This window comes from Cinclus cinclus, chromosome 3, assembly GCF_963662255.1.
Source record: "Cinclus cinclus chromosome 3, bCinCin1.1, whole genome shotgun sequence".
NCBI classification, from domain to species: Eukaryota; Metazoa; Chordata; class Aves; order Passeriformes; family Cinclidae; genus Cinclus; species Cinclus cinclus.
The window spans coordinates 18,322,904-18,346,522 of record NC_085048.1 but is presented as its reverse complement, the minus strand read 5'-3'; the positions used below and the strand labels follow the sequence as shown (position 1 = coordinate 18,346,522).

General features: G+C 36.7%; 1 protein-coding gene across 4 annotated transcripts in view; it reads right to left on the bottom strand.

Annotated features, from left to right (window-relative positions):
• The window catches only part of MYT1L (myelin transcription factor 1 like), a 127,373-nt gene extending 110,921 nt beyond the window's left edge, over positions 1-16,452 (bottom strand). For all 4 annotated transcript variants that reach the window (XM_062488515.1, XM_062488516.1, XM_062488513.1 and 1 more), the window contains exons 1-3: positions 16,398-16,452; positions 16,182-16,215; positions 15,816-15,878 (exon numbers count right to left, since the gene is read on the bottom strand). In XM_062488515.1, the coding sequence (XP_062344499.1) occupies positions 15,816-15,878; positions 16,182-16,215; positions 16,398-16,452 (152 nt within the window). The remainder of the gene's footprint in view (positions 1-15,815; positions 15,879-16,181; positions 16,216-16,397) is intronic.
• Positions 16,453-23,619: the final 7,167 nt, after the last annotated feature.

Sequence of the window (23,619 nt, the reverse complement as noted above, 5' to 3'; positions counted from 1 at the left end):
GGGAACATGCAGAGACAGTGACCATTTCTGCACTAACTCAAAGAACATTGACTTCCACACTAAATCAAAATCCTGAAGTCTACATGTGTCTTAAAAAAACTAAAAAAAAAAAAAAAAACCAAACCAAAACAAACAACAACAACAACAAAAAACCTGAATAAAAACTTTGGGAAGAAAACTTTCTATTTTTCTACATAGAGATGAAAACTATGTTGGCTACCTTGAGCTGAATAAAAGCACCACCTAGAGCTGTCAAGGTGTCCAGATTTGTGTGTAACCTGTGTTTTCAGACTCAGTGGTAATGACAACTTTGCTTACAGGTACAGGGAAGGGCAAATTCCAATTTATTTATTTTTCATTATAATATCATAAAATGGAAAAGTTCACAATCAATCATGACATTCTGAAAGGGTCAGAATATGCTACAAGAGCGCATCTATCAGTTACAAAATATTTTTGCAGAGTCACAATGTTTGAGCCTTGAACATGATACAAAGTCTTTCTATTTTAATATTTTAAATGTGATTTCCTTTAAGCAATTCAGCATGCTATGTTCAAGCATTCAAAACCAAGGGAAATAAAATGCTGGAAATCAAAGGTGGTTCATGTAGCTATACAGTCCATCATTTAAAAACATGGTTAGATACCTATTAGCAGAATCAACACCCTTAGACATAGACTTGATGGGTCATATTTAATTACATCACAATAGGTTAAACTATCATTCTAGCATGTACTTAAGTATTGAGTAATAGAGTATGCTGTCATTTTATCACATCTGTAATGCAGGGCTACTATAGTGATTCTATAAGATACTGATTCCTACCATAAATAATCTTCTCATAATTTCTGCATAGACAAACAATAGCACTGACTCCCAGCTAAATTTTAACTAAGAAAGACATATGTCTCAGAATTAAGAAATTTAAGACATAGGGTCAACAATTTTCCTGTAACTAAAGCAATAAGATTCCAGCTTGATCAAAAAAGCTAACAGCTACAGAATATAACCAATGGAAAGGAATAATGGTGTGGAGCAGCCTTCTAATGCAAGACTGCCATCAGTAAACATCTGAAATTACAGGGAAAAAAAATAACAAAAGCAAAGTGATACAAGATGCAAACACTTCAGTGCTTACATACCAGTCTCACCTCCAGCTTAAGCCACAGGATACTGCTCTGTGTTTTGCACGGCTGGTTAGGAGTCATTCAAGTGTGAAATACTCTAAATTCTGGTTGTTAAAGGATTGAGAACCTCTGTCCCCCTGCCATGACTTACACCCTGAAAGGCATATATTTGTTTGTGATAATAATCTACTGAACTAGTACTCTTCTGCAGCAAACAGAAGTTGCTTTGCTGTAGTATTAGGGAGTCTTGCAGGTAGTTTCCTGCAAGAAACAGTTCCTGTTTTCTTAGCTTCCACTAAATTACAAGTTTACCTGTCATAAAGAAATTGGTTCCAGCTCTTGGCAGACCCAAAGGACAAATCTATATCGCATGTTCACTTGATGTTTTTCAGCTTTAATTTTTTATTATTAGGAGAATAAGAAATACTCTAGTCTAAAAATGAAAGCTTACCTCCTAGGTTAATCACATAACTTTAAAAAACAGATGTCTAAATGACTTTGCTTTAATCTGGCCTTTTGTGATATATCTGACGAAAGGGAAGATGCCTGTTCAGGTAAAAAAAAAAAAAAAGCTAACTGAATTCCATCACATTCTAGTGCAGAGTAAGAAGGATTCAACTTGAGTCATATCACAATTAAAGAAAAATACTATGGCATATAATGTTGCTTTTTATAGCTGACAGTGAGTTCCATTAGACTGTAGAAGAATCTCTGAAGGCAAATGAAATCCTCCCAAGAGAGTGGAAGCCCCACACAGCATGGTTTAAATGTGGCAGCTGGGCTGTGGGAGGAAATGGCGTTTTCCATTGAAAATCTGCTGCCAATATACCTCCTATGGCTAGATTTTAAGAGAAATGTGGCAGTTGTCCCTCTATGAATTTCAGCTGTTCAGTTTTAAAGATGCATAGGCAGGAAAGGTAGCAAGACTGAATAGCAAAAGGTCCAGAATTATATTCTGTCCAAGGACCAAAGAGTAAAATTGAGAAATTATTAGAAGTAGGAATGTGTAACAGAAAGATGGCAAGAGGGGGAAAGGATTCTTCAGTTTTAAAAGACTAAAGTCAACTTTCTAAAAAAGTGTATGCCACTTCAAAGGCTACTTCAATTTTTTTTTATTAGTTTGAGGTATTCGATGCCTAGCACACATCACTGAAAGTTGGTTAGCAATGAGTTAGTTAATTCTAAAAGCTTTCTCTTTGTATTTGGGGATTTATCATGTGTGGCAACATCACAGGTCATCAGTTCCTTAGATAATAAATTCCCCACTGATAACATGTAGGTCTATAAGCCTGAGTGTCACAAGAGCAATCATGTGCTATATCCTCACTAAAAAATATGAAGAATTATGAAAAGAATGCTTCTAAAATAACTTTTCTGTTCTTGATATCTGCATGTACTTGTAACTCTGACTTAGGCATAATCTTGAAAATATGATTTATAATCCAAAAAAGACACTTTCTGATTCAGGTAGAAAAGTCATGCCTGTAGTATGGGTGGCTACTTTATTGCTTTCTCTTTTGATACATGTTGTGTGGTATTGCTATCTGACTTTTTTCTTTTTAACAACAATTCAACAATTTTAACAAGGTTGAAAAAATTGTCAAGCAAACGGAGCTAAACTTTTTTTTTTTTTAATTTGGTTGGTTTTACCCAAACAATCTCTTACGGCTCCAAATCTGGTTCCTTTAGAGCAGTCCTTTAACCATCAGACTAACTTCTCTTTGTTTGGTCTCTGTAAAAAATCTCACACTTCTGTTCAAAAGCCAGACTTCAATAGCCAGGACAGAAGGATCCTTGCCAGTCTTCACCTTCATCATTTTGTATGGCTCTGTCTTGAGAATTAACATAGTGCTTACACCCATACAGGCTAGAGGAAAAACTGAAGCAGTATGGTGCTTCCTCAGTAACACTGCTGGTCCAGAATGCACAACTACCACGAATTTTTTGCTGTGAAAGGGTGTGACTGCTATGCTGTCTATAGAAACGAGGTGCCTATGTGTTAGTGTGAGCAGAGAACACATGCTGTGTCTTATGGATCAGAGGATGCTGGTACCTGCAGCCTGCAAATCTTAAACATTCTGGCAGGTAGAAAGCTGGCAGCACTTCTGGAAATACATAAATTGTTTTTTTATTACAAGTTTGGTCAACTACAGATTTGGTGATTTTGTGGATCCTTGTCTTCAATTTCAGTACCAAAGGTCTACTTGTAGTGGAGCTCTAGAAATTTGTGCTTATTTTCTGATTTATATGTTGTGAAATGCTTCTTGTGAAAAACCCAGATGTAGAAATTTAATGGTGGAAAACTTGTCTCATCTCTAACTGACTGGTAAATATGCTAAACAGAAGGTGGGCCAGCTGCAACACTTTGTGTTAAGAACACCTGGAAGGTTTTGAAGGTAGGGTTGAAAAGTACCATAGGTATGATGTCACTTCAAATTATCTGATATCATGAAAAGCTATACTGCAATGTAGTCAGTAGGTAAATTGTTCCTGACTCTCCCCCTCAATCTCTTAGGTGATTCTAAATTTCCTTTTTGTTTAAAAAATAGGGATGTTGCTATAATCTCATTATCCCTATTTCTCAGACCAGCCAATAAACTTCCATATTTCTGTGAGTTTGTTTTATTTATGTAGAGTTCTAGAGTAATGTCAGTACAAAGTGCCCTGGTGTAAGGGGAATTAAATTCAATTCCTGTTTACAAAAGAGATCAGTTTAACCCACAATATACCTATTTTTTTAATTGCTTCTAACAGATCCAAACTAACCATGACAGTTCTGTTGAGGTTCTACCAAGCTCTTCAGTAGACTGATTTCTAAATCTGATGGACTACTCTACTTTTTAAAGAACAATCAACAATTACAGTAGACAGAAAAAGATAAATGTTTTCTCTATTTTATAGTTTTGATTAAATGCTGACATTTTAAATAAGTTGTTCCACTTTTATTCAGTGCCATTTTAACTGTTCAGTCCTTCCTCCCACATCCTTTTAATAACATAACTGGAAGCCACAAGCTTCACTGCTAAGGTTTGAAGTTAACACAGCAGTCAAAATTTATTTGCATTCTTTCCAAAATGGTATTTGTTTTATAACTCTGACTCAGTTTCTGAGTCTGTCCTTTTCTGTGATCTCTTTAGGTCTCACAAGCCAAGCAATGCCAGGCCATGTCAGTTCTGAGAATGTCACTTCCAAGGAACACCTAGATGCTGCAGAGACAGTACTGCAAGTCAGAAAGTAGTACATTTGCCTTGCCAGAAGCACTGAAACAAATTCACCACTGCAGAAGGGACGGAAGAACTGTAAAGCTGGTAATTCCTTATGTCACACAGAATTAAAAAGAAGAGCTAAGTGTCTTTGTTTTAAGAATTAGAAATGTTAATTCCAAAGCCCCAGTCAAAATAAAGTCATGCATTTGTCACAATCATTCCTACATTTTCAGACAGAAAAACAATTTATTTGTTTTCCTTCCATCCCAAGCCCTGTGCCTTATAAATGCGTGCTGGTAAAAAGTTGCTACAACCAGTCTTGTGAGTCAATGTGGTGTTATGAATGTATTCCAACACTATAAGCAATATGACCTTTGGTGTAATTTGAAATCAAGTACTTAACACTGCAAAATGAACTGAGGCTAGTGAGTTACATTTGTGAAATGTTTTAAAATTAACAGCTGAAAAAGCTTTACAAGCATAAAATACAATTACCCATGTGAACTGGTTGCATTTAGCCACCCATCTCACTAGGAATTTGTATCTTCTACTTCCTTTCACGAAGTATGGGATATACAGAGGATTTTACAAGAATAAGTTTCAAAACCAGGGGATTTTGTGTGGTAGCTATTGACATGCTAACATCTAGAAGACTTGTGTCAGAGAAAATCAATCACATGTGTCATGGTATATAATATATCTTTTTGTTTGAGATGACAGTTTGCTTGTCCCTTTTTCCTGAAGTGGTACATATGGTTACTAAGAACCAACATACTATTAATATTTATTCATCATTCTAGAAGAAACCATGCCCAAGCAAGGTCTACATTAAATGTAAGTAATTCTAGTACATTTTACTTACTGTCCTTGCAGATACTAAGTAACAAGAAAACATTTGATAATTATTGTAAAAATGAACTTTTGATATAAAAAGGATGGTCTAAAGCAAGAGGCACTGAAGTATAAATCAGAGGCATGACTCAACTTCTGTCAAGGATGCAAATTTCTTGTGTGGTAGCAGAGTCACGAACTCCTAGTTTATCAAGGGAGCAAAAGCATTACAGCTCTGTTTCTATGCATAGCTGCACAGTGAAATTCTGACATCCAAGTGAAGTATGTTTGCTCCTTTTTTAATACCTAGGGACATGTAGGCACTTAACACACAGCAGAATTTAGACACTGTAATCCAGGCTGGTAGAAGCTATTTTCTGTAGAGGGGGATCTCCACTCCTAGAATTAATCACTTTAAGCCTTCTTCTTTTTTTTTTTTTTTCCTCACAGAAACAGAGATTAACTCAGTCTTTTGACTTGGAGATGGTCAGGGAAGAAATCACAATCCCAGCCTTAGCTTTATCTAATCTAGAACACACAGAAATGTGTGAGCAATTTGTGTTTAATACCCTCTTTTGCCAGGGGCAACTGAAGCTTTATTTTACACTTCTCAGAAGACTGCTTGCTCATGAGATTTCATAATAGTCTTGGTTGAAAGTGCACACTTCTCTAACACTTCATGCAAAACAAAACACTGACATCTTCTTTACTACCAGTACTTTACTACCAGTGAAGGATTCATTCAATTCATCTCTAAAATGACTGTTTCCTATATGAAGTGCTAATGCTGGGATTGAAAATGGAGTAATTCTGTCTCCAACTGACTGCTCAAAGTTATAAAATTATATCCTTCCCTCTCCTTTTGAATACAGATGAAGAAAAAAGAATGCAAGCATCCTGACATTTTAACTTCTTTATAATACAGAACGCAAGTTCCCAGAAAATGGGAGAAAACATCTCCAACCAAATCCAGATGGAGACCTAACCTTATTGACAAATAAAACAGTGGAAAAGTGGCACGTTTGTGCAGATCACAAATTGTGGGGCTTTCAAAAGCACTTGCTAAACTGAAATAAGCAGATGAGAGATTAAACTATCTATGCTATGTACTTAGCATGGCATCAAGGTGCCCAAATAAATGTTTTCACAGGTCTGGTGAGGATCTGCTGAGGGAACTGGGGTTGTAGAAGCTGGCGAGAAGGAGGCTGAAGAGACTTTATTGGTCTCTGCAACTACCTGAAAGCAGGTTGTAAGCTGCAACAAGTGACAAGATGAGAGAGTAAAGCTTTAAGTTGTGCCAGGGGAGTTTAAGGTTGGGTACTGGGAAAAAATTATTCAGTGAAAGGATTATCAAGCATTGGAACAGGATGCCCAGGGAAGTGTTTGAGTCACCATCCCCTATGGGTATTTAAAAGATGTGTAGATGGGAACATGGTTTAGTGATGGACTGGGCATTGCTGACTTAATGGCTGTACTCTATGATCTCAAAGGTCTTTTTCTAGCCTTAACAATTCTATGACTCTTGATTTGGACAAGCCTAATGTTAAAAGTGCACTCCTACTGTGACTTCAGAGTCAAAACAAAACAAGAGAGCATTGATGAGAGTCCACCCTTTGGACTTAAGGCAGAAGTTGCATGAATGCTAGCTTTTAGCTCTAGCCTTTCTGAACAACCGTTCCCCACTCATCAACTACAGGTAAGATTTTCTCCTGGAGACATTAAGTGGGTGAAAAACAGCAGCAGGTGTACACCTTTGGTGAATTTCTTTCACAAGAATCAGCTGAACAGAAAGCATTCATCCACTACTCTGCATCCAATTCAGTGGCCTGCCCACTACTTTAAACAAAAAAAATTGATGATAAAAAAATCTGTCCCAGTTCCCAGGAACTGAAGGCAAAACCCCTTTTTAAAATATTACTGTTAACAGCATATAAACCAATCATATCCTGTCCTATTCCAGTATACTTCATAGTATTTCAAATTTTATCACATTTCATGGATTTGAGACACAGCCCTAACTTCAGTCACGGGAATGTTTTCACTTAGGCATTAAACTCCTTCTACACTCTTCCATGGATACTTGCAGCACGACACTACTAGTTCTTGCAAACAACAAAAAGACATTAGGTTCTGCAATCCCTTTTCACATCACCAGTAAGCTTCAAGAGTTTCTTGGGAAGGTAATTCAGGCGAATAGCCAGAAAAACAACTTTGTAGGTCCTGGTTAAAGTTATCACCATTGATAGTGTCCTAGGCTGCAGAGTGCTGAGGATACCTTCACAAGCTATCTATCCCCTGGGCACTTTTAATTCTGTGGATGTATTTATTTAGATTAACTATTGCCATCAAAGATGCTCAGGACTACTTCTCCTTTCCCTGTCCTGAGCTGACACCACTAGAAGCAGTACTTCACATCAACCACTAATAAGAAGTGATGTCTTTGAAAGGGCTGTCTCAACTTATTGAAAAACCTCAGCAGAAGTCTTTAAAGTCACATCATGGCATATTTTTAGGCCTCCTTCATATTTGAGTTGGTTTCTTATGTTCTTCATATTCTTTTCTTGGTCAGGTAATACCTGGGCAAGATTTCATAAAATATGAATATTTTAAAGAAAATATAACCATAATTTTGTTTATTTATTACATATCTGATTTCTCCTGCCTCCTTTTTGATTATTGTAGCAGAGTTCAGATCATTTTCACTAAGATGGAGAAAAAAAGAGCAGGGCAACGCTGTTCTGAGGGCGTGGGTGCCACCTACAGATAGAACTTTTCAAAGTCACATGTTATTTGTGTTTGTGCGCACACTGGAGCAAGGAATAAGACAGGGCTCCCTGTCCATCCAATTGCCAGTATTCACCAGTAAATTCTCCTGTCTCTAAAGCTCTGACAGGATGCTCCAATGCACAGGCCATTTTTCAACACACAGTAGCTATGGCTGCTGCTCAGAACTGCTGGAAGGAGAATGTAGGTGGTTCCATAGTATGCTAAAACCAGTGCACTACCTTGGTGTGGCTTTTCTGGTTTAGTCTTAAGGTTAAAAACTGTCACTGCATTTTCACTAAAATACATATTAATAAAAAGATTTTTTTAAATATTGCCAGCTTTTCAAACATCGGAATTAATATTTTTACAGAAATACTGCAGAAATAATTGACAAATAATGACATTGGGAAACTAGACTGGATTCTAAATATAAAATTGTCTTATCATGACAAATCAGCTAATTTTGCTCTAGGATCCAGTAAAGTGTTTTGATCAAAAAAGCACTGAATTGTAAAGCTAGACTCTCTGACATCAATGACTATTCAACAGATCTTTATTTAAATATCAGATAAACATCAGAGCCAGACTTTTGTTTTTTTACTACATTTGAAATAATCCCCTATACATGGCTCTGCCTTTACACCTCATGATGCCTAGAATTTGCTTGCTGTTTAGACACAGGGAAACAAAGGCATAGTGAGATGAAATGTCTTGCCTATCATGTGCGAATCAACTCTGTAGATACCTTTTTCCACAATGAAAAGCACAAATTATTCAACCCCTAACAATTTATTTCTCTCCTAAGAGAACACAATGTACTCAGCAAACCTACCAGGCCAACCAAATAAATTCCCCATAGGCAAAGGGAAAATGTGCATAGCTACTTCCACGATCTTGGGGAAATTATCTCCCCAGTATTGCTGGATGTTTTGTTCTTTTGTTTTGATTTTTAATTTTATTTCCAATACTTTCTGCATGGTCTTCATTTATTTTGTGGCTGACAGGGACATCTCCAGACAGATCCATTGACAGAAAACCCCATGCCTGCAAGTGGACTGCTGCATGAGAAATATGTTCAGCACCCTCCCTTTGAAAGAAAAGGAGTGAACCATTTCAGCAACACCCAAGTCAGGGCACTCCCTGCAGAAAGCACATCCTAAATCTGCTGTTTGCTGCAGCTGCACAGTTAGGTCAACACTCTTTATTTGCCTGCCTCTGATTTACTTTCTTTCCCCTGCCTTTACTACTGGCACTTGCAGACCCTGCAACTTGTTGCCACTGCAATAGCTACTCCTAATCCAGATGGTGGTAGGAGTAATTGAGCTGTGGTTCCTTTGTGTAGTCACCTCTACACAATGGACAACAGTATGCAGAGTCTCACACCAACTGCTGGTGTACATTTGCTCGATGGTTTAGACCCAGCTTTGTACCTTTCTAATCATTAATCATCAATCAGACAAAGGATTTATTGCTGAATCCAGACAGCAGCCAATACAGACCTCTAATACATTATGGATTCTCTGTCAGCACAATTATTTATTGTTTGCAATGTTCGGTTTGAAAATCCCTATGCTCTTTCTTACACTTATTTATTTACTTGCTTACTTATATCGCTTTAGTTGAATTTAACAAAGCAATGAAGTTTCAGCTATTAACATTTTTTACAAACCCTCAGCAGTGAATTACTACATATAAAATATATTTATAATATTATCCTTGGTATTTACCATGGCTGACCAAAGTCTTTAGCAAATATGCTGTTAAAGAAAATAGAATTAAATTTCACAGAGAGTGTCAGAGTATTTCCTCTGGTAAATATCCAATTTTATAATTTAAAACATTATAATAAAGGTTGACTATCAGCTGAGAGATAAATGAATATATATTTCTCTGTACTTCCAGCATCCTATGGGATTTTTCACAGTATCATGAAAGCAAGCAACAGTAAGGACCTCACCTTTCTGTGGTTAGGCTTTAGCACAAAAGCATCAGTGGACCTCTGGTTCTGCACAGCATGCAACCATGCTCTGCTATCAAATTAATGTTAAAATATGTATGTCCTAGCTTCTGATTTATAGTCTTTGACAAATAGTAAAAAGGACAGGCATGCCATAAAGTTTATGGATAGGGTGATGGCATTCACAATGATGTCTCATAAAGAATAAAGGGGGAAAAGTTATTTATTCTTGTTATTCAAGAACTAAAATACAGATAGACTGGCTGCGTGCACAGAATTTTTCATAAATATCCCACAGTGCACCCTATTGTACAACAGCCATACATTAATTAGAGCATTCAGCAGACACTGCAATGTGTTACACTCACCCAAGTGAATCTTCATTTTTCACATGCAGGGCCTTACTAATTAAAATCAGCTTTGCAATTAAACGTGGAAAATTGTGTTAAACTTCGAAGCGTGCTTTAGAAAAAATGTATTTATTTTTAGGGTATTTTATTTTGATGCAAATGAATTCTCCATCAAAGTGAGACCAGTAAAAGGAAGGTATGAGGATTTCTCTTTTTTTGTATTATAGATGCTCCTCTGGGTTGCAAGCTGCAATGCTCCACTATCTCTCTGCCAGTACCTGGCCCTGTTCCAATGCTTTTAGTGAGTGCTATCTGTCACGGCATGAATAATACAGCCCCTAGGCTGTCGGCAGAATCCAAATGAGGCATACATCAGGAAGCAAGCACTCGACTTTAGCTCCAGAACATGCTCCTGTGAAGACAGGCAATTATTCACCCATGGCTGCAGCCATGGCAATCAAACTGGTGGGTGAAAAGGTATATGAAATGAGAAAATTTGAGTAAGAAATATGGCACAACAAGGCACAGAAATTCAATAATTTTCTAATAATAGAGAGATATTTGAGCCTTTTAATTTTGAAGTTTGGGAGCCTGAATTATTTCACTCGCTCTGTCAGAAAATGTAGTCTAAAATACATTATATAATGTCAAGGCAATGCAGTGGTACTTGTTTGTTCTTTTTCTAATCAAAACAGCAATGCTAAACTCTAAGGTATTTATAAATTCAATTTGTTATATGAAGTGACAAATCTCATGCCTAAAAATTAAAAGATAGTCAAAATAATTCTATCTGTATAATATAATAAACCAGAGACAGCCTAGTAAAGCAAGAACTGGTAGTATCATGAAATTTGGTGGAAAATTAAAATGCAATGTATTCTATAAAGTTAGGGACAATTCATACATTACAGATACACACAACATTTTATGATCCCTGTTTGAGACTAGCCTGTGTTTTTCAAGGCATTGTATCAGTAATTAATAAAATCCTTTAAAAATAAAATATGACCTGAAGAAAAGGCATAAAAAAATTCCCTGGTAGATGAAATGTTCAAGTTTGTTTATTTCATCTGAATTCTTATTTTTAACAATCAAATAGAAATTAATGATATAGTAAAAGCTATATCAGTATTTCCATTTTAAATATGAAGGGTTAATCATTTGGTCTTAACATTTTTCACTGGAATTTTATGCATAATTTTTCAGACCACAACTGGTTTTCTTTAATTTCTATACAATGGGTGTGTCTGTTTTCAAATATGCACTGTTGTATGCTCTAAAAGAATCCTCAATGAATATACATAGTGCCATGATACCACCTTAATATTTTTAAGTCTCTTATTTGTTAGACTATTATGTCAGAATATATATGTTAGAATATTATTTGTTAGAATATCATGTTAGAAACATGTGGCAGCTGGCAAGTGATTAATCCATTACAGAATCTAATTGATTTTGCTACTTGAGCGAAAAAAAACCAAAACAACAAAAAACTATTTTGTTAAGAAGTTTTTAAATAAGCCACTGTATGCAATCAAGATTTTTAAATGGACTCTAGTTAGGATTTTTATGACTGATATGCCTATTTACATGGCAAATCATTGGCACCTATTTGGTATATGACATTGTTTTAAAAAGATGCAAAATGAAGAGCAACGAAGTAAAGTGAAATATTTCTGAAACCATCAATCACATCTACTCAGTAAATAACACAGTCCAGTTTACACTCAATTACTCTAGAGTAACAATGGGATTTGCACTTGCAGAACAAACCAGAAAATGGACTCACTTTTACATTTTTATTTGTATACATAGAATGTGATTCCCATTGTCTCTAAAGTTGATTAATGAAACTGGCAAAGTTTCTTCTAATTGTAGTGAAAGAACACTTGAATCTGTGCTTTTCTTCAGATGCTTAGTCAAAAGGCACCCTGAAAACACAGCTGTGGGAACACACTCCTGGTATGGCTAGAGTCACTGCTATATATATACACATGGATTATTCACAGCTAAAAGTACACAAGGATCTGGACCAAGCTTATTGTTCAAAATTAATTCACAGTACTGAAGGTGTAAGAGCAGTGTTCATTGTTAGGCTGCTATGCACAATGGGCCTGAACAGCTACCAAGGGACTAAAAGAACCTGCATCAGAGGCATGGCCCAGGGAAATGCTCTGGTTTTCACTCCTAAGATTCCAATTCATCTCTTGTCTTCACCACTATCTGAACATGTTTATGGTTATTTTTTCGTTTCTATCTTGTGTTCAGATCTTTCACCACATTTGTTTTCTTTTTATTTTTCAGTTCAGTTGGCCTCAGGTGCTTTGAAACATAAACAGTTCTATCTGTGTAAACTCTGACCTTGAGGCATTGCCTCGTGCTGTGTGTCATGGACAGCACTGGAGGGTCCATGTTAGCTTCAGGTTTCCAGGTATTACTAAAATATGAATAAAAAAGAAAAAAAAAAAAAAGAGTCTGCTCTAGTTAAGGCAGGCACACCATCCGACTTTGGGCACTTCTCCTCAGAATGCAAACTGGGATGTCAATCCTTCTGACCTTTCCATGCAGCCACTGGAGAGAGGTGCTTTCACCACACTGATTTTAGAAATCCCAGCATTCTCCCTAAGTGCCCTTTAGAGAAACTTCTCCATCTAAGCTGTCTACTAGCATGTCCAGCCAACAAGCCAACATAAGGCACTGAACTTAAGACCCAGGAGGAAGCTACCAACCAAGTCATGCAAGGTTTTGCTTCCCTTCCACCTAAGATCTGACACAAAGAAAAACATCAAGGAGATGGAAATTATACAGCAAGCATTGTTGCCCTACCTAGTTCCAGTCTTGTGTTTTCATACACCTCAAAGGAAACAACACTAGAACAGAAAGTCTGCTTGTTCTCTTAATAAACCTACATTGAAGCTTTTTCATAATTAAAAATACAACTGAGACAAAAAACTTTCAATAAAACTATCCTTTAAGTTCTATCTAATATTTTATCAACTGAACAACATTTCATCCCCTGAATCTATCTGAAAATGTGAAATGGTCTGTTTATTTCAATTCAAGCTTAATGTACTACTTGAAGATGGGTTTTCACTGTCACAAAGATAAAATTACAGTAATAAATAAAAACAAGCAAACAAACAAACAAACAAAACCACCAAAAATAGTAAAAACAAAAAAAAAAAACCTACAAAACCAAATCCAAAAAACAATAGCTGGAATTGCAGAGTCTTCAAGACATTTTAGAAAAACCAGAATTCTGGAGAGCTCTGACTACACCTAGTGGAAGCAAATGCATTTCACTCCTAATAATGAACTGGTCTGATATCATGAATGAAAAGGTCTTAACCTCATTAAAATGCTCTGTAGGTCTAAATGGAATTGAGTTAGACATCAGCTGAGATATGCAATTCCCTGAACACATAAATTTTTTAAGACAGTCTGATTTCCTTGGAAGCACTGTTTGAGGGTCTTTCCCACCCATATAGCAAAATAGAAAAAGAGGAAAATTCCTTCAAATTCTTTCAAAAAGTTAAATTTAGTAGGTGTTGGTTGTGAATAAATAGTACTGTTCTTCTAGAAAACAGAAATTTTAGATAAATGTACATTGTAAGCCTCGACAAAGTACTCTGTGTTTTTACATTAAATAGGCCATATATTGGTTAAATATATTTTGATTAGTGGATTGGCAATCATGGTGACAAGAAAACATAAAAACCCAACAAATTCTTTAGTAGAAAAAAAAGGAATTTTTGATGTATTTCCAATTTTTATTCTTATCGCATCTGCCCAAAATTTCATTTAATTAACAGCTCTAAGATTCAGTCTGTTCGTGTACTGACATACCAGAATCATGTCAAGAAAGCAAAATATGGAATTAACATCTCAAAACTGCATGTAATCTTTCCAAACCTCACATTTATTGCTTCTTCTTTCCCCAAAAGGGTGATCTTACACAAACAGAGACACTAACACAAAGTTAGAGCAATTCAGAAAAAAGTCAGAATTTTTCAAGCTAAAGAATTTCTTTCTGTATGTTTTAAAACTTTTAATTTTGATATCTGCATAGAAGTTCCATGAAGTGTAAAGAAACGTATGTAGCTACAGTCTTGTAACAAGAAAGGACATTATCATCATATCACTTAACTGCTGACAGGTCACGAAATTTCTGAGGGAAAAGAAGGATTTAGTGCCATTCTTTAATTACTTGTGAGGCTTGTATTTCCATAAAGAAAACAGACAAAAGAAAAGCATGGTTTGAAATGAGAAGTCACAAGTGAATTTTAAAAAAATTATTTTGGACACTTTTCCTAAATCAGTATTCCAAACTAACCAAAGCCTTCAAATAGCCACAAAAATGTTACTGCTCTTACGAGTGAAGAAAAAATTAAGAAAATAAATGTGAATAATTATTTTATGGTCTATGCAGTTTAAATGTAATTCAAAGTATTTCTAATATCATTGTTCTTGGTCTAATTTTGAATGTGTTTTTTGGACTTGTCCCTAAGCTTCATTCACTGGTAAGAATAAAGGCATATGGGTAGACTGAGTGGCACTGTTCAGTATCTTTTCCTATTTCAGGAAAATGCTTTAACCCCAAATGTATAATTTAAATTTAATTCCTAGACCCCATATGCCCATTTCATGCAGTAATCAGATTTGGTGTAAAATATGTACTCTTATATAAACACCACAAGTGGTTTATAAGCTGAAAAATCAAGAATGGAAAAAAAAAATCTTTAAGGTTTCAGGATAATTTAACACTGGTTTGAACACTTCCCTCAATTCAGAAAAGGGATGGCCTAAACATCAGCCATTTTATCTCCTACAATTGGCTCTGTAGAAAATATGTCAAATGAAATGCTCAGCAATGAGAGAAAAACACATGTATTCTAGAGCTGCTACATTTTCAAAATAGTGCACAAAAAATTCATGGACAAATGATTCAGGAAAGGAATGGCGTTTATACAGACGTACAACACCACTGAACATTGACCTTGCAGACATGGAAATGTAAAGACTGAGGTCTAAAAGCATGCCCAGTTTGTGTAACATATGCTACCCTGTATACTATTAACCACAAACAGCTGGATTTTTTTTTTTTTAAGGAGATGTCTCCACAATTCAGTCTAGAAGCTAAAGGTATTAATAATAAAATATAGCATTTGAACCTTGAAGTCTTACTATTGTAGATTTGCCTTAAGCTTTATCCCTTGAATCTAACCTGATCATTGAACTTAAAATGCTCAGAAGCTCTTTTTCATTCAGTTATGAAACACATTAAATAACATGAACAATAGCAGCAACATGTAAGTGGGGCCAAATCTTAATTTGCAATACATAAGCAAGAGAATTGTATGCAAAAATTGAGAGAAGACTGACAATGAGAGCAAGTCTCCTCAGCAAAAATGTGAGTTAAATTTTGTCACATTCAGAAAGAAAAAATAACTCTGACTCTAAATGGTTTCTAGAATATGTAACTGCGAATTTTCATCATTGTTTGGTTTATCAAGGTCATGCCAGATAACTTGTTTACCAAATCTCTTCATTAAATTATGAAAAAATTACCGATATTACCTTCTGTGTCTTGCATATTTGCCACTAACATGACCACTGCCATCACAGCCAGGCGTGGGACAGCTGCAAAAGAGAGAATTAATTATATAGGTGCTGGTGTGCTGCAGAAAGATTATACTAAAAGCAGGCAGGCAGTAGGTGTTACAGAGATGGAGGGCAACAAAGACAGAAAGAGAAATCAAATAACTGAAGGGGAAAAAAAAAAGAGGGGATGCTTTTTATTAGCAAGTCTCGAGGGAATTAATTTCATCAGTGCAGCAGGGCATGAGCAAACCACCAATGAACTTGAAAGTGCATTATACCCATTAAAAGGCATGAATTTTCTAAATTGCTAATGGGGATACATTTTACACTCAGAGCACTAACCTGAACAGCTCTTGTATGGCTGGTTCCACGGGAACTGCAGAGAGATGGAAAACATATAAAAATTTATCATCTATTACAAGTACCCCCTCTTCTACAAAAATTACCAGAAAGGTTGTGCAAAAGCAAGGGTCAGAATGAATCGTGCAATAAGATTCTGGAGGATGAAGGTCACCCTGAGCAGGGGCCTTGAGTGATTTAGTGAAGCAAGAGACATACCTCGAACACCTTTGGAGCGTGTGCGATGGCGCTTCTCGTCTGCATCCACCTCCATCTGGGAATAGATTAGCAGGCAGTCAATGTTCTTATCCTGCATGCACAGACTATCAATGCACAGACTGATAGAGTCTCTCACACGATTTATTGACACTATTTTAATTCCATTGTATCCTGTAAGGGAAAGTTCTCCTTACAGAGGATTTTTAGGATCTTTGTGTTTATTTAAAAACAGAAAACACAATCATTTCTGCTTTAAATGGTCAGTTTCTTTGCCCAGTTTTCACAGCAAATTGTGTGCACAAAAGTGCTACTTCTGCTTTTCAAGAGGATATTTCTGATATAAACCCTTCATTACTCCCATATATTCCAAAAACAAGGATTCAATAGATCTCTATATAATTTGAAACTGAAGTCAAGGGGTCACACACCACAGGTTGTTTTCTCACCAAACCCTTTACAATGGGAAAGAGAGGATGGAATAATGACTGAAAGGGAGGTGAAGACTCATCATTAGACCTGCAAATATTTCATGTTGTTTAATATGGCATTACAGTATTTGCCAGCATGTTTCATTGTCTAATTGAGCTTTTCAAGTTTCACAAATGTGCTCGTTTGCTACATGACTAGATCTTTATCTTCATTTTACAAACTGCTTGCCAATCCAGTGTAGCTTTCTGCGCAGTAATAAATATATAGAAATTTTGCATATTTACCAGACAGTGGTAAGGCTGAAGATTAGATCTCTGAAAGTATCACAAACACTGATCTGTAGTAGTTAACGTAGGGCCATATAGTTTCTTCTGATTTTACATGCACAATTCTCACCAGACTTTAAAAGGTAAACTAAATAAACTAGCTAGACTCCAGGATTTTGTTCAGCAGAAGCAAATTGCACTGAACTATATTGAGAGACTGAGTCAGGGAAAATATATGCAGTATCTGTATCACCAGCTCCTTTGGCTGTAGAAGAACAAGATGGCAAGATGGATCTACAGTGCTTCATACATAGTGATGATACTGTAAAGGTCAGGAAGCACAGAAATAGACCACAGAGCTCTCTTCCCCCCAGGGGAAAAAAATCAATCACCCCCTTTATAGCAATATTCTTGGATTGATATCTGGCAAGAATGCCATATATCTCATGCAAAAACATGGAAAAGAGTCCAAGCGACTCGCAGCTAACCCTCTCATTGCCTAACCTTCTTTGGTCAGTACCTTAATGCAAACAATTTGGGAAGTAACTAGGAAAAAAGAAATCAAGGAGCATTTTTAAAGAGCTCCCTCAACATGTAACAGCAGGAAGAAAGAATCACCTCAACAAAATTTGTGAGTGACAGGGATTAGGTAAAAAGAAAGTGTCACTCCCACAAGACTCTGTGATACTGATGTAGTTCTGTTTCTCGGCAGTCATCTGATTCCTGCTAGTGTGCTATATTCCACACTAAAGGGATGATTGAAAATAGACTGATATTATGAAAGCTAACAGAGCATCAACCTCTCTTAGAGGGCTTCAGGTCAGTCTTCTGCATAACTTTGAGTGGGTCTCATTTTAAAATTAAGACACCTATATATAGCTGCATGCAGATACATTTGGAACATAAGCTTCCATCTTTGTCAACTAATCATGCTGTCTGAGATCCCACAAGGTATTCCACCAAACCTTCAACTGGCAGTCCTGAAAAGTATCCTGAAAAGTCCTGGAAGATCCTTTGTTATGCCTACCAACCCTGTGCAAAAGTGTAAGGTATCCTCTGGTATCAGAAATGGCACTAACTGCCTATGCTTAGACAAATTAATTTACCCTTAAATTAACACAGCCACCAGAGTTTCAGGACCAACTTCTCTTATCAGCTATATGATGTTACGTCAAGCTGGATAAAATCAGTCTCTAGGCACCTCTGTCTCTACTGTCTAGCTCTCCATTAGCTATTGCATGGAGATACTTGGCATGCCTGTAGATCCCTCCTGTAGGCACCTAAATTGAATCTTTAACCCACCCACAGTATCGTTCCTAGATACTCAGTTCACATCCTAGCCAGTTTTTCAACTGCAATGACTTGAGAGGCATTTGAAGCTTTTAAAGCTGCCATATCAAAGCACATAACAGCATCGCTGGAATATAAAAATTACTTTCAAGATGATGATATTCCTTTCCTTTTGCTAATAAGAAAACAGTGCACTGCATTATTCTTTAACTCTTGAATGTGTGAGGACTTGACAGGAGACCAGAAGTGAAGTTACTTGATCTTCAAACTAGTATGCTTTTAAAATGTTTTTAAAAACATCATCTAGCCTCATTTGGCAATACTGAAAAACCTGCTGAAAGAACTATTATGATCTTAACCTGGAAATGGTGCCCCAGTTATTATGATAGACTGTGTAAATTTAAAGGGACAAACTATAAAACAGATTTATCTGTCTTTCTAAACCAAAGAACACTGAGGGTAGAATAGTGCACTTTTAACTACACTGACAATCACAGAAGAAATCATTAAGCTCGAAAAGCCCCTTTAAAATCCACACAATCCACATCCAGAAGCAGGTCAAAGAAATAAAAACATTATAAAAGCTGCTGGCACACAATGCTATTTTAAATTTTGTTGTGTATCCTACATAGTCTGTTGCTTCTCCAGAAAAGCACGAACTGACTTGCCATTGTCTGTGACCTAGATGCCCTCTCATATATGGCAATATGAGTCTTGGATGTTCTAGGACACATCAAATGATGATAGGTGCCTACATTTAGTCAATGGAATTTTGCTTTACCTTGATATTTATATGCTTGCTCACAGATCTTTGTCAGTCATGTCAAAACTCCAGCCTTCATTCCTCCATGATTTACATGTTGGATGCCGGGAGCAAGAAACTTCCTGAAATTCTAGCAAGATTTGCATTGGCTCTGCAAAAGTACAGTCACCTGTCAGCCTACCATTGCAGTCCTCAGTGGCACCACTGGAACTCCCATGGCCAGGAACAGAAATCTGCTACTGAGGCCATCAATCTCACACAAACATGGACTTCCTCATCACTTCCACATGCAGAAAAAGGAAAATGGACTTTGGCCTCACAAGGAATTCACACTAGTAGTTCTGCTTTATCCACGATCTCTAAATTACATCTCTGTAGCTCAGCTCTTACTCAGCATCTGTTCCAGAAAATAATTTGTGGGCATGGAGGACAGGCTGGCTAGAGTTAGTCCTAGCCTGGCATCTAGTATTACATATCAAAGCAAAGAGAAAGACATCAGGAGTAAGAAGAGAAGAAAATTTTAACTTTTCTTCAAAGAGAAGCCCTAGCAATGAAAACTGAAAGGTCTAAGCTAGGAGAATGAAGTACCTCTCCTACAAGAAAAAGCTGAAAGAATTTGGTTTGCTAAGCCTGGAGAAGAGAAGGCCTCAGTGTGACCTAACTGTGGCATTCCAGTACCTGAATGAAGCCAACAAGAAAGATGGAGAGGGATTTTCTACAAGGGCATGTAGTGACAGGCTAAGGGAGAATGGTTTCAACATCAGAGTAAGTTTAGATTGGGTATCAGGAAGTTATTCAATGCAGGTGGTAAGACACTGGAAGGAAGAGGCTGCCCAGAGAAATTGTGTATGCCCATCCCCATCAGTGTTCAAGGCCAGGCTGGATGGAGTTCTGAGCAACCTGGTTTAATGGGACATTCCCTGCAAAGTCAGAGTGGCTGGAACTAGATGATCTTTAAGGCCCCCTTAAACCCAGGCCATTCTGTGATTCTACACTTCTCAACTCCCAGAATGAAAAGATAAAAGAGGTCTAGGTAGAAATTAAAACTCTAAATTGGAATTTTAAATAGCCGAATTATTGGATATGCCTTATTCAGGATAATGGGCAGAGAGAGGTAATCTAAGAAGTCTGTACCACCACTATATGCATTTGTGTTACTGAAGCTTTAGAGAAACAGGACATGAATAGTTATAGTGCTCTAACAAATAGACCACAAGATACCATACTAAATACAAATTTTCTGAGTAAAACTGAAAAAAATGTCTGTGTGGTCACCTATGTGCAGGCAATAAGACTTGTTACACCTTACTGTACAGAAACTTATACCAGTAACTACTACACACACATAAACACAGGGTGCTTTTAAATTGTCAGTATTTGAAAGCTGGAAATAATAATGAGACAAACTGAGGAGAAGACAATCTTATAACATAAAATTACTACACTTAGGAGCAGCTGAAAGTATTTCATTAAATGTTAAAACACAGAAAAGGTACATAGTCATAAGAGAAGAATTCTTTAATCAAAGAAATGAATTCTTTAATCAAAGAGATTTGATTATTATTATTATTATTTGAAATATGTAGCAATAGTAATCAACAAGAACGGTTTTTTGAAAAGGGCTACTTGTCACCATTTGTAATTTTAAAATCAAAGTCTCAGACAATATTTAGCCCCCAAAATAAACATAGGCTAATAGGTCTTCCATACATTGCTGTTCCTTGGGGAATAAGGGAGAACTGATAAAAATATTCTGAAAAAATTTTACTTGTAACTTTTAAAATTAACCTTTACTAATTGTTGAGGGGATGGTGTGGCTCACTAAGTTAATGTTCCTCATGCTGACCCTTAGTAATGTCATACAAAAGCAATGTGGGATAGAATATGATGACATAATTATCACCAGCCAACACTTTGTCATGAAAAAAATGGAAATCAAAAACACGCAAAACTGCTCTTTAAAAGTTGTCAGTAAAGGTAGCTATGTCAGGATATCATATCCTTACACACCTTTGAAACATTTTGTTTTGTCTTACTGACCAGTCAGACAATAAAATAAGTGCTTCATAAAATCAGCATATTTATCACAGTTAGCAAATATTTCTCCAGAAAAAAACTTGTGTATTAAAATATTTTTCCAGGAAAATTATTTGGTATAAAAGTTATTTTTATTAAAAACTATTTGTAAAAACAAATATATACTTAACTAGAGGCTTTTTAATATAATCCCGCAGGTGTACATTTTAGCCCTACAAAATTCAGTATCTTCACCAGTACTGTGGTAAATTATATGCTACTGAAATAAGCAGATAATAGAGAAATTAACGGAATAATAATGGAATAAACTATGTTTGAGACAGGCCAATTACATACACTGGTCTGCATCATTTGGCAGACTTGATCCATCTGAAAAATATGCTGGTTCCAAGCTCCTGTACATGAGCAACACCTGTGGGCCATGCTTGAGAGACAGAAGATCACAATCTGCCAGGCAATAACAGTGAAGTGGATCTGGACAACCAGATAAGCACAACCAACTTCTGCGCTGCGGCAGCTGAAGAGCAGAATGTGATCTGTAGCTGCACAACTTTAAGGCCGCATTAATTTTCCAGAAAACCATTGAATTATTCAGATACAGTCAGTAACGTCGAAGAACAGAGAGCAAGTTTTCAACAGGACCTTATCTGTTGGCTTGCTGGATACCCTGCTGCAGTGTTCAAGTTTTTAAAGTATTTAAAGCTTTGAGTCTCACCATAGTGCTACCTGAACTCCTAAAAGTTTCACAACCAGCACCGCTCTCCCTGTCTCTAGATGCACTTCCATATGTACCATATGGACTTCCTCAGGGCTGCCAGCTGTAAATGATCACAAGATTTAGGCTCCCTTCCAGGACAAATTGTGATTTTTGCTCCCTTGCAGGAAATTACTTCAGCATTTTCTTCCCTTGAGGGCAGGTACTCTTGTAAATGATGCTTCCTGCTAAAATTCTCAAGGTATCTGAATTTTTCACTACATGCATGGTGACTGCAAGGTTCAGTCCCAAGTTCCTAATTTTCCAGGTCAGCCAACACACTTTCTTAGTGAACTATTATGGTTTCTCTCTAGCCATGATGTAACAGAAGTCTAGAAAGCCACAAAAGAGCTAAGGACAGATCTGGACTTCCAAAATTCTTAGTTTTATTCTTACTTGTATTTCTTTAAATCCAACAGTTGGATTCTCACATGCTCTCAAAAGATGCCCAGAGTCTACTGAGGCAGAGTACTCACTGTCTATACTGTAGGAAGTTTTGGACTCCTCAGGATGAGACGGACATGGACCTCCTGGAGAGTGTCCAGAAGCAGGCAACAAAAAAGATTCAGGGACCGGAACATCTCTCTTACATAGGAAGGCTGAGGGAGCTGGGCCTGTTTTGCCTCAAGAAGAGATGACTGAGAGGGGACCTGATCAATGTCTGTCACTGTCTAAAGGGAAGGTGTCAAGAGAACATTTCCAGGCTCTTCTTGGTGGTGCCAAGCAATAGGACAAGAGGCAATGGGGAGAAACTGATGCACAGGAAGTTCCTCCTGAACACGAGGAAGAACTTCTTTACTGTGCAGGTGACTGAGCACTGGAACAGGTTACCCAGAGAGGCTGTGGAGTCTCTGTCCCTGGGGATATTCAAGAACTTTCTGGGCACAATCCAGTGCCGTGTGCTTTAGGATGACCCTGGTTGAGCAGGGAGGTTAGACCAGATGCCCCAGTGTGGTCCCTTCCAACTTGACTCATTCTGTGATTCTGTAGATGATCATCTGTGACCTCAAAAATCTATGGACATTACTGTTAAATACTAGAATTACTGCATAATTGTTATTGTCAAACAAGAATGTTGCTTAAAATTACTAGAAATTTTGTTTGTCCATAATCAGTAATATTAGACATACTCATAATGTGATAAAAGTAAAATGTCCAGAGAAAAATATTATGGCATCCCAAAAATGTAATGAGTTTATTATGTTAAAAGATTGCAGTTTAAAATTTATCTCCATGTTACTCAAGTTACTCAGTAAAGGCAGATTTTCAGCCCCTACGATGCAAGATTCAAATTTCTGCGGGTAAGATTTTTTTATTATTTTTATAGCTGAAGTTTGCTCAGCATCTCTTTTTATAACTTAAAGAAAATGTTACTTCTTCTGTGTGAAAGTAAAATGAAAGGATTCAATTTTCTTTTTAATCTAGTGTCTCAAGGAATGAAACAAAATATGTCAAATGTATTTCCCACATTTAAAACATTCCCATATCCATAATCAAGGAAACACGACCTGGAAAATGGAGAATAGTTTATGTATGCAGTGTATGCCACACTATATAAGTACTTTGTGCAGTCTTCCTAAAATAATTGCAAACTGATGTTCTATTGCTCTCCTCAGAAAATAATATGCAAATCCAAATTGTAATATAACCTCTTTTCAAGTCTGTGTATTCCAAAATAAACTA